This window comes from Brassica napus, chromosome C6 (genome assembly GCF_020379485.1).
Source record: "Brassica napus cultivar Da-Ae chromosome C6, Da-Ae, whole genome shotgun sequence".
Lineage (NCBI taxonomy): Eukaryota > Viridiplantae > Streptophyta > Magnoliopsida > Brassicales > Brassicaceae > Brassica > Brassica napus.
In genome coordinates this window covers 42,795,068-42,813,140 of record NC_063449.1, presented here as the reverse complement: position 1 = coordinate 42,813,140, position 18,073 = coordinate 42,795,068, and the positions used below count along the sequence as shown (strand labels likewise).

At 31.0% G+C, this 18,073-nt stretch overlaps 2 protein-coding genes across 8 annotated transcripts; both read right to left on the bottom strand.

Moving 5' to 3' along the window:
• Positions 1–4,277: 4,277 nt before the first annotated feature.
• LOC106404922 (L-tryptophan--pyruvate aminotransferase 1) lies at positions 4,278–6,976 on the bottom strand. Its single transcript, XM_013845567.3, has 5 exons — positions 6,770–6,976; positions 6,370–6,673; positions 5,123–5,412; positions 4,609–4,898; positions 4,278–4,495 (listed from the first exon to the last, which is right to left on the bottom strand). Exons 1-5 carry the CDS (start codon positions 6,829–6,831, stop codon positions 4,296–4,298), a joined length of 1,146 nt encoding a protein of 381 aa, XP_013701021.2. The 5' UTR covers positions 6,832–6,976; the 3' UTR covers positions 4,278–4,295.
• A 7,929-nt stretch (positions 6,977–14,905) lies between these two features.
• Positions 14,906–16,916, bottom strand: BNAC06G31740D. 7 transcript variants are annotated; one of them, XR_002653280.2, is made up of 5 exons: positions 16,648–16,898; positions 16,453–16,552; positions 15,787–16,044; positions 15,610–15,700; positions 14,906–15,300 (listed from the first exon to the last, which is right to left on the bottom strand). XR_002653280.2 is itself a non-coding variant. In XM_022689153.2 (5 exons), the coding sequence occupies exons 1-5, from the start codon at positions 16,764–16,766 to the stop codon at positions 15,090–15,092; spliced, it is 615 nt and encodes a 204-aa protein (XP_022544874.2). In that variant the 5' UTR covers positions 16,767–16,916; the 3' UTR covers positions 14,906–15,089. The 7 variants fall into 7 exon arrangements, 2 of the variants coding, with proteins under 2 accessions (XP_022544874.2, XP_013698927.2); XR_002653279.2 differs by having other exon boundaries at positions 14,906–15,287; XM_022689153.2 differs by having other exon boundaries at positions 14,906–15,287; positions 15,938–16,044; positions 16,648–16,916.
• Positions 16,917–18,073: the final 1,157 nt, after the last annotated feature.

The following is an 18,073-nucleotide window of genomic DNA, read 5'->3' as shown; positions in this document are numbered from 1 at the left end:
GCGCCACAACTTATAGAACCGTTCCACGTTCATTCTCCGGACACTGACTCTTTTGTTTCTTTCCCATTGTCTTCAACACAAAGAGCGACTCCCTCAGAATCTTTGACGTGACTAATAATCCTCGAGCTGAATAGGAATCATATGAAATAACTCCACTACGATGAATTGTTAATCACATATATAACACTTCTTCACCAGATTCTGTACATGCATTCACAACAATCATTTATGTTGTGTTGTCCACTCTGTAACAACACTCGGTTTTCAACAACAACCAAAACAGTAGGTTTCTCTATAAATTTAAAAAAGAACCGGAATGGTGTATGTCGAGACTCCAAACTTTATACAAAGCTAATTAAGAACCAAGAAGGGTATCCAAAATCATAACCAAACAAGCTGAAAATTGTATAAAGTTTGAAACTTTCGATAACTATTTAAAGTCCAGTACCCGAACATGAGCTCACCAATGGATTTTTAAGTCAGATTTAGAGAATGAAAGATGGTTGGTTACATGATCTTAACATAGTATCAAACACCTTAAAAGCCTGTTCATCACTAAGGGGTCTTGTCTGAGACTTAAGTCTCTAATACATAAGCAGTACTACCGTGCCTACAATTTGAGAGGCCTAAGGCAAAAAACATGATTTTTTTTTAATCCTACTGCAACAAGTATAAATCATAAGCCCTTTAACAAAACAAAAAACTAGTATAAATCATATAACTATTTTATGAAAATATGAAGTAATTTAAAATTAATGAGTTAAGAACAAAATGTAGAAAATCATAAGAGTGCATACAGCAAAACCGAATAATGAAATCTAAAAAGTTTTTTCTTTGTAAAATTAAAATTAAAATGAAACATATATTTATATGGAATATATACATGAACATAGTTATTTCTAACAATATTTCACATAACTTGTTTATTGTGCATTCCATTAAACCATAAATGAATGCATATTTAGTAAAAATGGGGCCCTAAATTGTAATTGAAAAATGGAGGCCTAAGGCTGTCCTTTTTTCCAACAAGGGTGAGCATGCCCCGTACACAAGCACTCTTCTAACAATTTGCTGTCACATCTTGCTCTTATTGTCTTTTTTTAAACCCAACGACTGTTTTTTCTTTAAACCCAAAGATATTTGTTATCTTCAGACCACCGGGGAGCTTCAGTCGCCACGAATGTGAATGTCGGCCGTTGCAGTCGGTGAAAGTAAACCGGAGACATGAAGAAGAACACAGCGAGTCGACGTGGAGAGACTTCTTGATTTAATTAGAGATATATATTCCACATCGGAAATTTATTGAGACATTAAATAATATATAAAGGGTTAGGATCAATCCACTGATCACAAATTTGTTTTAAGTTGGAAGCCCATAATAAACTCGAATCTAACATGGTAGATTGGTCCGAACCCTTTATATATTTCTTAATGTCTGAATGAATTTCAGATATGGGATACATATCTCTCGTTGTAAACCGTTAGAATACGTTTTTATTACATAAATTCAATCAGACCAGTTACTTGAAATTAATATGTTATCTGGCTGCTGAGATCAGTCACATTCATTGAAACTAGGCCTATTTAATAATGGGCTACAGTTTTGTCGACCAACTCTGAGTGGTTTCTTTGAAGCCTATTACAAGATGGGCTTATTAGACTCAAATAAATCATCTTCACTTACAGAACTGATAAAATAAATATATAACCTTTTAACGAAACGAGTGCCTGATCGTTTAGCTCATTTGGTACGAGGGCTATGCTCGACCTCAGGGTTCGATCAAGGCAGAGAATAGAGAGAGAGATAGACTGAGGAAGAGATGATGTAGTGACAACCAATGAGGTATTCAAAAATACCTCTCTTTTATAACTGGTGTTTATTCTTATTAGACAAATTATATTCTTCTTCTTTTTTCATTGTAAATTATAAATTCAACCTTAATATAATGAGATATTCCAAAATACCTCTCTTTTATAAGTGGTGTTTTTTTCTTATTAGATCAATTATCTTCTTCTTCTTTTTTCATTCAGCCCATTTTATTGGATTTTATAGATATTAATCTTTTAAATTTAATTTTTTCAATAGGATTTAATTCTAACATTTGGATAAGTTGAAACTGGAACCATTTACCTAAAAGTAAATGATAAATTTCACCTTAATATATTTACGTTCTATGTCCACATAATGTGAACGTTTATTATTTCTGCATATTCTAGATAACTGAGTATAAATATTTTTAAAATAACGAAATTAATTAATATTTTATTTTTATTTGTTTATAAGCTTAAATCATTTTTTTTTATACATATGAAAAGCAAACAGAAAATATTTGTTATGGAACAAATATATATATATATATATATATATTTGATTAACATGTGTTATCCCGAACCTATGAAATGGTTGGACAAATCTCGAATACTCCCGGACAAAAATAAATTTATTAAATATTGAGATGTTATCCTATTAATTAGACATATGATTTTGAACATAATAATTATGATCAAATCAGTTATTCATTTTAATATGTTAAGATGCATATATTGTGCCAAATTAAACCATATTGTTAATGCATATATTGTTAATGGCATTTGGTTTGGTTCTACATCTTTACTGTACTTTGTAAATATATAAAATTATATGACACCTGATATATGTTTTCTCAAAACATAGAAAACAGATGTGTTGATAGATTGAAATTAGATTAGCAAACATATCGATTAATATTTTGAAAACACATGCACGAATATAAATATTTACAAATTTAAATAGATTATAATAATTAGTTAATATTTTATTTTTTATTTATTAAGAAAATTAATTAATTTATAATATATATACATATATATATAATAATTAAATAGAAGCTTTATTTACTATTTGAATTAGATATATGAGTTATGGTATAAAATTATAAATTGGTTTGATTTGACAATTCATCTAGGATAAGCTAAAAACTACTAGTAAAAAAAGACCTTAGAGCATCTCCATTAGTGAATTTATGGGGAGTTCACTTAAACTCCAAAAAAAAATATATTAAAATAATGAACAGTGACGAACCTGCCTCTCCTCAGTTCTCTCCAGTGAACCTGCGTCCGGCGAGTTCATCACTGTTTCACGGGCCCCACGAAATGTGGGTTCGCGATTGGTTCGATTTTTTTTTAAATCAAACAAAAAAATTAATAATAAAAAATTATAAATTTGAACCCACTGGGGATGCTATTTGTTATATGGCTTTTTCATAACCATTAACTATATACCTTGTTCGGAAACTCGCTAGGCGCTACGCGTGCGGCACACATGGGCCTAGCGATTTTTTGAAAAACCGGAAAAAAATCGGGGAGTACGCGGGGAGGAATTTTTTGTACTATTAGATGTATAATTCATGTATAATACGGTATTGTACGTATGATACCACATTTCATACATATAATATAAAAAAATTATATAATACTTATTTATGAAAAACACATCATTGATACTAAAAGTCAGAGGAATAGATACCAATTAGATCACAAAATATAATTCTACTTCTTTTAGTTCACATCATACAAAATATAATCCACTTACAAGAGACAAAATATATTGTTTTGATCTTGAGAACAACAAAAAGAAATTTAGGATTGCACTTTCAATCCTCTATTCTCCAAAAATCAAACAAATATATTAATCTTGATCTTGTAGTGGAGTTGATGCGTTAGAAGAAGTCACAGCTTGATAACATGAAGTCACAACTTATGTATCTGAAAGTGAAGACAAAAACAGGAAAACATGTAAAATCCTAGTTAGAGAAACTAAAGACAGACAATGCATTCAATTTACCTTGTCGAAGAGGCTGTAAATTATGAAAGACAGGATTTTCCTGGAAGACATCAGGTTCAAACTCCATGTCCACAATATCTTCATCTTCTGATTCAAAGTCATCATCATATAGATCTCTCACTCTTGGGGCTTGGGTGGTAAGAACAAAACCAACGTCACTGTCCAAAGATTTCCAGTTCTGTTCTCGGGAAAGGGAAAAATAGGTGAAAAATTCACTTTTTTATTACTAATGGGCCTTTAATATTGGGCCAAATTATACTAAGTTAATATGACCGATTTTTTTTGTTCCAACGATTTACAATTCCACGCTTAAAATACGGTCTCCGCGGGTATAACTCGGTGGACTGTAGAAACCAACCGAATTGGTTCAACTCGCTACGGTGAGCACACGGCTTACGATTACTCGGCCGATTACTCGGCTAGGCGACCGAGTTTTTGAACAAGGACTATATACATATGAAATGAAAGCTTTTTATAGGTCAATGCTTTTAATGAGCTTCATGTTTGCAAGCCTCTCGAGAAACACATTGAAAACATCTTCATGACTAAGCATACTGACTCTGACATGCTTCTTGTCAGAACCACAACGTTCACCTGCTCTGCTCATAACCTTACGTCTCCTCAATTCGTTAACCAGATCCGTCTCTTCTTTCGTCCCCAGCCACGCAAACGCTGCAACCAAAATTAAAACACCGACCGTTACGTCTTATTCAATTTACAAAACAACCATCTGCTACAACAAAACAAAACACTTGTCGTCAAGTGAATAATTTATTTTTAATTACCAGGATAAGATCCGAGTGTTTTGCCAAAAAAGTTGCAATAGGCTTCAGGGTACTTAGGAAGAGAGAAGACATCGCTTTCCTTCACCACTCCACGAAGCTTCTCCCAACGGTTTTTCATCATCTCATGACCATACTCGAAGAAGTTCTCGGTTTCGCTCTTACATGTCTCCTTAAGAACTTTGAGAATCTTAGCGGTTCGAATCTGTGACTCCTTAGACACACCAATGGAGTTCACTGTTATGTACTCAACCATCTTCTTTGCCACCTCCTTGTCCTTCACTAATGCCCACCTTCACCAGCCAAACAAATTAAAGAAGCCCATTAGTTAGGTTTTTAATGATGTATTGTTCTAATTAAGTTTAAAGAGTTTAATGATCAGGAATTCAGGATCATAAAATATCTAATGGTCATTACTCGGGTTCAAATTCAGTAAACATGCATGTGTAATCCAAATCTAGTTTAATGCATGTTATCATAAATGAAAGAAACTAATGCATAACCCATAATATCTTACCCGATGCGGGACCCAGCGTGGCCTGTGATCTTGGAGAAAGTGAAGAGCATGATATCATGGTCTTGGCGGCGAGTGATTGGAGTGTAATGTGGCCAGTAATAGGCAAAGTCATGGATCACTTTGCCTTCGTCGTCATCTGGACGGTTCACCACCGTCTCTCTGATGGTGCCGTCTGGGTTATTGGGTGACGTCACCAGCTCGATGTAAGGACCTTTCTTGTCGAAACCCCACGCGTCTCCTTCCCACTTGTACATACCCGACCGAACATACGTTGTCTCCTCCACATACGTCTGTTCAATTATTATTTTTTATACAAAGTATTTTTATATTCTCCAAAAATGAAATAACTAAAGTTTACAAAAAATGAAATATTTAAGAAGAGAAAAATGGTTTTTGGTAAAAGCGACAAAAATGCGGGCATGAGCATGTTACTGATGTCTTTGCACATGAATTGACAACACATGTAGTATGAAAAGTGTTTCTGTAAATTGCTAAATGAATAAGAGTGAAAAAGATTGGTGAATGTGTTGTGTTTGAGAAACATGTCTGTCACTGTGTCTTTTAGATATCCGACCTAGGCTTTAAAAGCAAGATCCCCTTAATCTTCACATTAAATCAACACTTTGATTAAATAACGGCTTCGGATTTCATCTAAAGTTAGAATGAAAATCATTGAACAAGACCCTAGTAGCTAATGAATCTTTGAGAACTTTTATTTTACGTAGATCAAATAAGAAAATAATTCTTTAGTGTTTGTTTTTCATAAATGTTATTTATGTAATATATGACATCCTAAAAAAAAAAAATACAACTGCTCCTTTGTCGGGTTTACAGTTAGTTAAAAACTGTGTATATATTTAATATTTACGATGTCTAGATTTAGTTTATTTATCTAGCTGATTTTAAGTAACTACTCTCTAATGCAGCCATGAGCCATGTATAAAGTTCCACAAAATATTTTCTCACTTAATCAAATTTAATTTAATAAATAAAAACAAAGCACCCAAGATATAGATCTGACTTTATCAAAACCCACTCGAATTAAAAAACAATCAATCACAGATTCAGAGTTGGGGTTTGTTTAGCTAAAAAATCTGTTTATTAGTCTAATATATTTTGTTAGTTGCTTAAATAATTAATAATAAAAACATTTTGTCAACGGAAAAAGGAAGATTTAAAATAATTAAAACCGAAAAAGATACGAGGAGGAAGAGCTGAGTTTTAGTTCATTAGTGGTGGGGACTTACGGAGTAATAAGGTGCGGCGGCGACGACACTAACAGGTTGGGTCCCAGCGAGTGAAGATAGTGCATGGACGGCCGCTTGACAAAGCTGGGTCGAACCGGTCCCAACCACGATGTATCTATCCTCCGTCGCTGCGTTTCCGACCGCATCATGCAACTCCTTGATGGCTTCCGCAAGCGTCGGCTCAAGGAACCAGCACATGTTGTTCACGTCGCTGAAGTAACTCATCAAATCACAACCACGTATCGTCACCGTACACCTGTCACCAATCTTCCTCCAGTATTCTTCATACGCCGTTGGATCTCCACTGTAATAATTTTTTTATAAAAGATTTTTATTCGAATTTTTAGCCGATGATTTTGCAATGCAGTTAGGGAATAAGTGAAATTAAAAAAAAACGTACTGATCCAGATTGATGACGGAATCTGACAAGGAGATGTTCTTCATGTTCTCCAGTTTCACCATCTTCTTCTTCTCGGTTTTGCTTATTCTTTGTTTGGTTTGTAACAGAGTTTAATGATTAGAAAGTAGTGCAGATGTGAGTGTATTTATAGAAGGAACGCGATATATTATTTCAAATGGGAAAAATCTTACAAGACATTCATTTTCTTACTAAAGATATTCATTTTTTTAGAGCAAAGAATATAGGTTTTAAAGGTGGGGTTCTTACAATAGAGTTTTTAGAATCATTAGCCCAGTCTTTTAACTGGGTTCTTAGTTTCGGCTAATAGACAGTTTTTAGTTTTTCTTAGATTTTAATTAAGAAAAGTTAAAAACCATCTCTTAAGTTAAAAATCATCTCTTAAATAAGAGATATAAGAGTCGTCTCTTACCTGAAAAATGTAAAAACAAAAAAAAAGTGTCAAATCATAAGTTAAGAATTTTTAAAGTATGATTATTGGGGGTTTCTTAGAGTGAGGTTATTAGCGGAATATAAGAATCCGTCTCTTAACTTTTAACTAAAAAAATTAAGAACCGGCTCTTAAAACTCTTATTTAAGAACCGGTTCTTAACTTTTTTAGTTAAAAGTTAAGAGACGGGTTCTTATATTTCGCTAAGAACCTCATCCTAAGAACTCCCCAATAATCATGTTCTTATTGGTTCCATTTGTGTGTCTGTCTTTCTCTCTTGCCTTTTTCTGTCTTTGTTGTTTCTTTCTCTCTTAAGAACTTCGAAAATGTTCTCCCATTGGATATGGCAAATTACAAAGGGTTTTAAGCTTCACAAACTATAAAATTTACAATTAAATTAATCATTAGAACCCATGATGAGTTCTAACCATTGGAGATGGTCTTAATGGAAAAACTTTTTAATCAATATTCAATTGTAGAACAAAAAAATAGAAGTAGCTGCCAATATACAGCAAGAAATTTAATACATATGTAATATTAATCTTTTGAAAGTATTTTCCAAAAACATGTCTTGTACGACTTTAATTTTACTTAGGAAACTTGCAACATTAATTTATAATTTTGATTTTATGTTTTTGACATTTGCAGTAATATCACTGAAAATGTTAAATATTACAATTAAAAATTAATCTATCAGCACTAAAAAAATATTATATATATACACAAAACCAACAAGTTACCATGTTTTCACTAATAAAGTTTTATCTGCTAATGGATTAGTATATCTGTTTTTCTTGTGATCATATTCTGACACGAAGATTATATATGGTTATATCATTTCATAGAAACTCCTAACCCTACATTGAAAAAATGTTTCTTTTTTACTAAAACATTGCAAAAATGTTGAGGTAAATAAATATGCTTTGCATCTCCAAGTCAGATAATAGCAATATTAACCATTACATCATCTTTAATTTTTTTTAACTAATATCCTCTAAATATGTTATAGTGCCAAAACATTATAGGGTTTTTAACTAAATTATCATTATTTGGTGTAAATTTGAGTTTTGCCCCGACTGGTTAACAAAGTGGGTTGTAATAAATGACCGGTCCATTTTTTTGCATTAGTCGGAAAGTATTCTAGATTCGGATCAAGAATCTATTCTATAGCATTACATATATTCTTCTTGGGGCCGGTCGGATCATCCGATAGGATATATATAAAAAAAAACATTATAGCGGCCTTGGCTTATCAATGCGTTTTATCGAGTAGACCATGATATGCCTACCATTTTAAAAATGTCGCGGATAAAAGAATTCTAAAAGTGTGCGTACTACACTAAAATTTACCAAGTTAATTTTGATCATGAGTTCAAGGTATGTCTTTTTGAAGGATCGTGTTAGCACGTGGAAAGGTTGGATATGATTATGTGTCTTCCATATTAGCTTTGACTTTAAATTGTCCACTCTCTCATAATTGCAGTTTCACCTTCCTTTTAATTCTCCTTAAATGTTTCATAATATTCTAATTTTATAAGTAATATATTATCTGAGAGTGTTGGCCAAATGGCGGGCTTAGTTTAGTTAAAACGTTGAGAGAAAGGACAAGAACATGATTAGTCGGTTTGCATGCTTTGTGCTCCCACTTCACTCGCCGTTGTTCTTGTTACTTGTCGACGTTAATTAAACACAAACAGATTCAAATCATATTCCCACGTTCTTTCATATGGATTAGTCCCGAATTTTTTTTCTTCTTCTTTTTATTTTAGATAAGTCTTGAGGATCTATTCTATTAAAACAACAACATGACTTATTGATATAAGTGTGATCCAACTATTTTAATACAATTATTAAAAAAATTTATTAATCATTTAAAAGAAATATTATACAAAAAAAAATAACTAAAAACAAAAATATAAAAATTAAATTTTTAAAAAATATAAAATAAAAAATATATCCGCTTTTTTCAAAATCTAGTATTCATTAAACGACCAAACCCATGACGGATATCGGGATGAAGTTCTAGAATCCACCGATTTTATATCGTAAACTTTGTGTTGCCCCAAATTGGTCAAGGCCGTATATCTAACTAGTCCCATCCATTTTCAGCTACGTCTATTAGGACTAATAAAGGCCCATATTTCTTCACTCGTTAAGAAATTCTAATAACAGCTGCTAAGGGGAAAGTATATCTATGTCTAACACTCTTTTTGGTTAAATGAAGAAAAGAGTTCAACACTTCTTTTACTCTATGAGTAGTAGGCGTGGGCATATTAACCGAAACCCGAACCGATCCAAAAAACCGAACCGAAAACCGAAATTAAAAAAAACGAACGGGTTTAGGATTCAACCAGTCCGGATACTCGTACCCGATTGGTTATATCCGATACCCGAACAAATTATCCGAAGTACCCGAATATATATATATATATATATATATATATTACTAACCCTAAACTTACATTTTTCATTCCATTCATCTTTCAGTTTTCACCTTCTTCGATGTATATGTTCAGTACATACTTAAATTCATTTTATGACCGATTACATGTATGAATCACTATACTTTGCGATTTTGATTTATGTTTGATTACAAGTAGGATTTGTGATTTGCTTTCTCTTTGCTCTTTACACAGGCATGAGCTCAAACATTCGTGATTATCCAGGTTTGACTTATGTTTGATTTTGATGCCTCTTTGATTTTGATTTATGAATAGATGGATTCTTTACCATTTTCTATTCAAGATAATACAAATAGAAATTACACAAGAAAAAGAATACGGACTCGTGTTCCTCAACGTAATAACAAATCAGAAAGATCATAAATCTTAGATTAAGTTGTTCAATCTTCTAACTTCAACAATATTGTTTTTGGTCTCACAAAGTCAAATCAATGATATATAGAATTTTTTTTATTATATGTTACACAGTTCGGTTATACCCGAAATAACTCGAACCCGATCCGAAGTATAAAATAACCTGAACGGGTTCTGTACCTCTCTATCCGAAAATCCGAAAACCCGAAGTACTTGACCCGAACGCCCAGGCCTAACGAGTAGTGTGCTATGTTTAGTTAGGTTTTAGAGGTTTTATGAACCGAGTGAAAACTTATTTGTATATATATACTAGGGCCGGCTCGCCCTACGAGCGGGATGTCTATATTTGTATTATGGTAATTTGTATAATTAATTTTGTTGGTTTTGGGATTTTAAATATATGGTTGAGGTATATGGATTTTTTTGGGTTTTTTTTTGTCTTTTTTTAACTAATGATCTTAGGAGCGTGGTTCTGCCTTTATGGTGTCTTTTTGAAAGAAATGTAGTTTATATATTGTATTTTGATGTATTTATGTACTTAGATATCTGATGTGTTGGGTTTAATATTGTCACTATATTGAAACGTTTAGATGTTATGGTTTAGGAAGGTTGTATTATTTTTGTGTGTTGCTATTGAAACGCATTTGTTGTATATGAATCATATGATTGAATTACGTGGAATTTTTTTTTGCTATGAAATTATAGTTAAATAATATATTATAATTTGAAATAATATATTGCTCGATGGTAAATACTAACAATTTTTTAAATGATATGTATCTATAAAGAAAGTTTGTATTTTAGAATATAATAAAATGTGAAACTATATATTATATATATTATTGTTATATGTTTAAATTAACAATCAATTTACCCTTTATATTGTTGGATCGGAAGTTATTATAATATAATTCATGTGGTGCATCTAATAATTTTTTAGTAGATATTTCTTTAACATTTTAGAAGTAACTAATATTTAGAAAATATGCGTTATGACTTCATAATATATATATTTTTTCAATGATAACATTGCATTGGCGTGTCTCATATATAACAAAGAGCTTATGTTGTAATTGTGTGTACTTATTTTTGGAAAGAAATTTTATGGTTCTTCATGAACAGTTTGGGTAGTACTGATTTTTAGTCTCAAGTTTAGGAATAATAGGATTCATGTTGATTATATGGGTTTTTGGCGTATTTGGTGTTATTGGTTTGATTAATAATTCTACGGGATTGGTTTTTGCTATACAAATTAATTGTTTGTAATAAATCTTATGTATATTTTTACCAAATTATTAAATACATTATGCATTATTATTAATATAAGCTTTACAATTGCACAAATATAATTATATGATGAGATTTTTTATTTAAAAAAAATATAATTAAATATATTTTACTATCAATTTGGAATACTAAATGGTGTATGATATATTCAAATATCAAGATTTTTATTAAAAAATAGAATAGTGCCGTCATTTTTTAACGTAATACAGATTAAATTATTAGAAAAAATATTCAGTGTACGTATATCAAATCATTAAAATACATTTTGCATGTCTGTGGTTGGGTGGTCAAGGCGTTCCGCGGATCCACAAGGGACCCGAATTCGAATCCGTACCACACCAGATTTCCAAACGTGTGGCCACCGAGGGTTTCATATTCTTTCTGGGGAATGGTTTACCATTTTTTTCTTATTAATTGGTGAAGTGCGTTGACTCGTTTGTATCTGTTACTAACATCATATAATATTAGACTAAATAAACTATTAAGATCATATACGTTCATATCTTGACGGCATAATCATAAAAGCCCTTGTTTTTTCTTATCATTGATCTTATGGGCACTACCGATAATAATTATGGTGTACTAGGATAGGATAAGATCCGCGCCTTGCGCGGAATTAAGTTATTATTTTTATTATATTTTGGAGAATGAAACAATAGTTTGGCTTCATTTGGATTAGGGGTGTTCAATCCAGATATCGGGTTGGTTTCGATTCGGTTCGATTTTTTTCGGTATTTTGGTTAGTAAAATATAACTACTATTCTAAATCCATATTTACTTTGACTTTAGTCTTTCACATACTTTTGAAAGATTTCAACTGGACAACTAAATTGATCAGCCAATCTTGTTGCTTTAAATCATTAGTATATATATATATATTATTTAGTTTGAATATTTATTAAATAAAAATTCATATGCGTTATATTTTATGATCATTTGTAACTTATTATAACAAAAAAAAAAAATCTATTGATCACAAAATTTTCAGAGTGAGAATCTTCAAATTTCTAATAATATATAGACGTTTTGAAAAATTCAAAATATAACATATAAGAAAAAATATAAATGTTTTTATTATATATTTAATGTGATTTTTTTAATATCCTTTAATAATATAAATTAAAAAAAGAACTAAGATACCAAAATTGTTATCAAATATTTATTATTCATAATAATTAATTTTCATATATACGTTAATCATATTAGGTAATTTCGTAGCTTCTAATTAAGGAAAGTGCAAAAACAATATTTGGTAGATTATTTATCAATTCGAATATTCGATAGTTAGTTTAATAAAAAATATAATGTAAGTTAAGATAGACCAACCTATTTTTTTAAGAATAGTATATTTTATATAGTCATTTATTAAATGAGAATTTATAATCATACACTTCTATGATCATTCATATCGTTTTATAACTGAATATTTAAATCATCGATAACAAAATTTTCAATGTGAAATCTTTACTAAGTTTATAATTTATAAATGTTTTTGAAAATTCATTGAAAGTTTTAATATTAAAATATTTATGTAATCTTATGGTATATAGTTTAATCTATATATATATATGTTTTATTATTAAATGATATTTTTTACTCATATGGTTTTAAAATCATGTGTATCTTCTTATAATATTAAATAAAAGTTCATATTAATACAATTTTATGATCATTTGTAACTTATTATGACAAAAAAAATAATCTATTGATCACAAAATTTTAAGAGTGGTGAACTTCAAATTTCTAATAATTTATAGACATTTTGAAAAATTCAAAATATAACATATAAAAAATATAAATGTTTTTTATTATATATTTAATGTGATTTTTAATATATTTTAATAATATAAATTTTTTAAAAAGAACTAAGATACAAAAATTGTTATCAAATATTTATTATTCATAATAATTAATTTCACATATATGTTAATCATATTAGGTAATTTCGTAGCTTTTATTTAAGGAAAGTGCAAAATATTTTTTGGTACGTTATTTATCAATTCGATAGTTAGTTTAATAAAAAGTGTAATATAAGTTAAGATGGATCAACCTATTTTTCTAAGAATAGTGTATTTTATATAGTTATTTATTAAATAAGAATTTATAATCATACGGTTCTATGATCATTCATATCATTTTATAACAAAAAATTTAAATCATCGATAACAAAATTTTCAATCTGAAATCTTTAATAAGTTTATAATTTCTAATAATTTATAGACATTTTGAAAAATTCAAAATATAACATATAAAAAAATATAAATGTTTTTTATTATATATTTAATGTGATTTTTAATATATTTTAATAATATAAAATTTTTAAAAAGAACTAAGATACAAAAATTGTTATCAAATATTTATTATTCATAATAATTAATTTCACATATATGTTAATCATATTAGGTAATTTCGTAGCTTTTATTTAAGGAAAGTGCAAAATATTTTTTGGTACGTTATTTATCAATTTGATAGTTAGTTTAATAAAAAGTGTAATATAAGTTAAGATGGATCAACCTATTTTTCTAAGAATAGTATATTTTATATAGTTATTTATTAAATAAGAATTTATAATCATACGGTTCTATGATCATTCATATCATTTTATAACAAAAAATTTAAATCATCGATAACAAAATTTTCAATCTGAAATTTTTAATAAGTTTATAATTTATAAATGTTCTTGAAAATTCATTGAAACTTTTAATATTAAAATATTTATGTAATCCTATGGTATATAGTGTTTAATCTATATATATATATATATTTATTTATTTTATTATTAAATGATATTTTTTACTCATATGGTTTTAAAATCATGTGTATCTTCTTATAATAAAAATGTTAAACCATTGATCATTAATTTTTAACATAATAATTTTAATAGTTTTAGTCATTTATTGTCGTTTTTAAAAATTCAAAATATAACATATACGAAAAAATCTAAATTTTACTTTTATAGCTAATTTGATTGTTTAATTTATTTTAATAATATAAAATTAAACAAAAAATGATGGAGGAGATATAAATTGTTATCAAATCTTTATTATTAAAATCATTAATTGTCATATATATATTAGTCATTTATGGTAATTTCGTAGGTTTGATTTAAGAAAAGAAAATAACATATCATATCATTATATCATATAGTTTGACCAACTTATGTATCTAACAACATATAAAAATCGAATGTGGACCTACTTATTTTTCAATTGAATGTAATTGACTACCTAATTGAGTGCCACCTATGCATTGGGGGCTATTTTAATTAATACAAAATTAAGGTTACATCTTTTTAAATGTTCCTCAATTAATATATAGGGGATTTAATGGGAGAGCATGTAGACAGTTAAAAGGTCTACGCGTGTAATGGGCCTTGAACTTAAGACGATGAAAAACTAACAAACCTAAAATCTAAATTTGGAAAAAAGTTTGGATGCGCATCTTTTTCTCTATCGGTTCTGCACCAAGTCAATTACAATTTACAGCAAAATACGTACACGTAAGCTAGGGGAATCCGTTTTGATTACACTGTGTTCTATGGAAATTGGAGACAGACGTAGAGAGTAGATAGCAACTAAGAGGATGTATAAAAAGATAGTTTTATAAATATTAGAAATTGCGAGTGTATTAAACTTAGAACCAGAGGAATGATTGCTGCGAACATTGTTCTGGAAACTAGGAAAAGTTTAAACGAACCTAAAAACGGTAGGTGGTCTGAGTGAGTGTGTGATGAGTAGTGCATGCTGAAGTTACTTCAGTTCAAGGAACTTCATGAACTTCGTGATTTGTTTGTAACAAAACAAACTGTGCATGGGCTGTCAATATCTCCAAGGCTACATTTTTTGGGTGGCATGATTAGCATCAAGTTTGTCCCGTATCTGGCTCTCTTCATAATTGGGACGCGCAATGATAGCGTCACTTGTTTCCAGCATGTGTTAATGCTGGGTAGTTGCATAATCCTTTTTTTCTTCATTGTAATTCTCGAAAGAGTCAAGCCATTATAAAGACATTGGTTTTGGCTCTTAAGTAGACTCAAGTTCAAAATATTTAACAAAACTTTCATGAGTCAAAAGATAGAAACGTATAAACATGTTATTGTACCACATCACTGAAAAAAACATTATTAGTTGGAGTACGTAAGAAGACAGAAAGTTGAAGATTTATTCAGAGCTATTTTCCTTTCGTGTTAAAATTTACAAAATTATCTTACCATGAAAAATGTAAAAAAATATAATCAGTAATATTTATTATTGTTTTCCTATCTATCCCATCGTCTAATCTATGTTTACCTGTTGCTCTTCTATCTTCGCTTTGTAGAGACGAATGCCATTGACAAATGGCCCCAGGTTTGCACGCATCAATGATACCATTGGCTCCAAGCTGTACACAAAAAGAAGAACCAAGATGGTTAAAATCATCTTTCATTAGTATGTAACTACATAACACATAAATTTCCCTTGAATCACCTTTTGATTTTGATTGCATTAACCCCACTCATTTCGGGTTCCATCAGTTCATAGACCATGAAGTTGTCAACAGCATGTTGACATCAAAAAAAAAAAACAAATAGGACAAAAATCGGATAACAATTCTTTCACTAAAAATATAGTTTCTCACCTTATAGACATCCTTCCCAAGGTAGTCTGATCCCCCATCACTGAGCTCAAGAGTCTCGTAGATACCAGTGGAAGCTCCACTCGGAACCACAGCTGTAACCTTGACACCTTTGATGTGTGGACATCGACATATACCGTGAAACAAAACATATTACAGACACATCATGAATGCATTTTTAAAAATATTTTGTTTTCACGTCTGCATTTCACATAATCTTTTATATTCTTAGTTAACCTCTTGCAATATAATCATTAATAAGCAATTATAAATACCAAAAAGGCCAATATAACATTGCAGGAGATGATGATGATCAATATAATAAGAACACCAATCAAACTGATTCCACTCATACTTTAAAAAAACTTAACCGTTAGAAACACAAGAGTTTGGGGAGCTTGAAACTTCTAAAACGTAAATCTGACTTTGTACTATGGATTCAGGACGGTGGAAATGCCTAAAGAACTAACCGGTCAAAGACTCTGTATATGAGCAAAAGGCGGATGTAAATAACACACCTGAGAGTCCAGTAGGAGCATATCCACTTCCATGGTGGACAGTCCTAGACTCCCAAAAACATAACAAACGGACTTGAACAGTGGAGGAGGAGTAGCCAGTCTGCAGATCGGAGAAGAAGACCAAAACATTCACAGAATTAGCTCACTGGTTAGTTTTAAGAATGAGAGGATGATTATCGAAGGAGGAAATCATACCTTTTTATAGATGAACCTCCACCGCCTTGCAGATCCTGAAATCGCATTGAGTGTAGATCATGTGTGAGAGAGTAATGGAGGGTTTTAAGGTGATAACCCGATAACACGTAACGTTGCATTACTTTGAGAAAGAAGATGGAAGATTGATTTCGAAGACCTAATCGACATCTGTGTTCTAGAGAGGTGAAGAAGAAGGAAAAGGGGTAAACCCTAACTGAAACGACAAAAAAACCCGACCAAATAACTCAACAACTAAATGAAACATGAAGCCCAACTGAAATAAATACACGGATAACGTTTAAGGCCCAACAAACTGCAAAGAAAATGATACAGTGAGTTTCAGCAGCAGAGACACGTGTCGTGCCCAGGATACACGAATTGATGACGTGGAATCCGACGTGTCACGTCCAGGATTGAGAGAAACTGTACTTTATATATAAAGATTTCAAATTGATTTAAGGGGAATTGAGTTGTATAGCCACAAAAAATATCATAATTAACTATCTAACAAAAAGAAAAAAAAAGTTCCTCCATTATTTATGAAATATATATATTTTTTTTTTGGAACACTACTTTTTTTAACTTCAACTTGCTTGATTACAAATGATAGAGGGAATTGTCCATCCTCTTTGATTGAAAACATAAACTACAGTAGCATAAGATAAAAAAGATAGGTCTTCAAAAGAAGAAGATGACAACGAATTCAAGACGGTGCTTGAATGCGTCAGTGTAGCCTTTCCGACATGGTCGGATAGCAGAGAAATAGTCATCTTAAATTGTGACGTTAACATCCAATCCGCACCTCGGAAACTCATCGAAACGAATCCCGCTGCATCTTCAGGCCCCGAACAGACCGCTCCACAAGATAGCAAGACAATTATAGATATGAATGAACACCTCCATAAGATTGGAGGGAGAACACTCCTTATAAAGGAGGCAAATGATGGTAATGATGGTCCCGGTGAACCCACCGGTAAATGGTAAGATAGACTACTCTTAAAACAAGATACATGAAACCTTATATGCAACTCTGTCTCCGTAAAAACTCCGATGAATCCACCAGATATTTTTAGCAGATTAATCAAAGCGACCAATCCACCCCACATCAAAGTGGGCTGTGAGACTGCTAGGTTGAGATGGGGACCTTGGAGTCTTGTTGGGCTTGTCAAACCCACTGCAAAATGAAAGTGGTCCATCTCAAGACCAAAAGGACTCGTCCTTCTTCGGTCAAAGAACCTGATGAACTGCGAGGAATGATGGCCGAGCAAGGAAGAGGCGATGTTTAAACGACACGGCGGCGGAGTTGATGATGATAGAGGGGCGAGCGGCGTAGGAAGGCTGATTACGCGTTTAAGCACACACCAATTAACCTAATGTGCCAACAATACCACAATCGAATGGTATGTCATTGTAGCATTTTAGGATC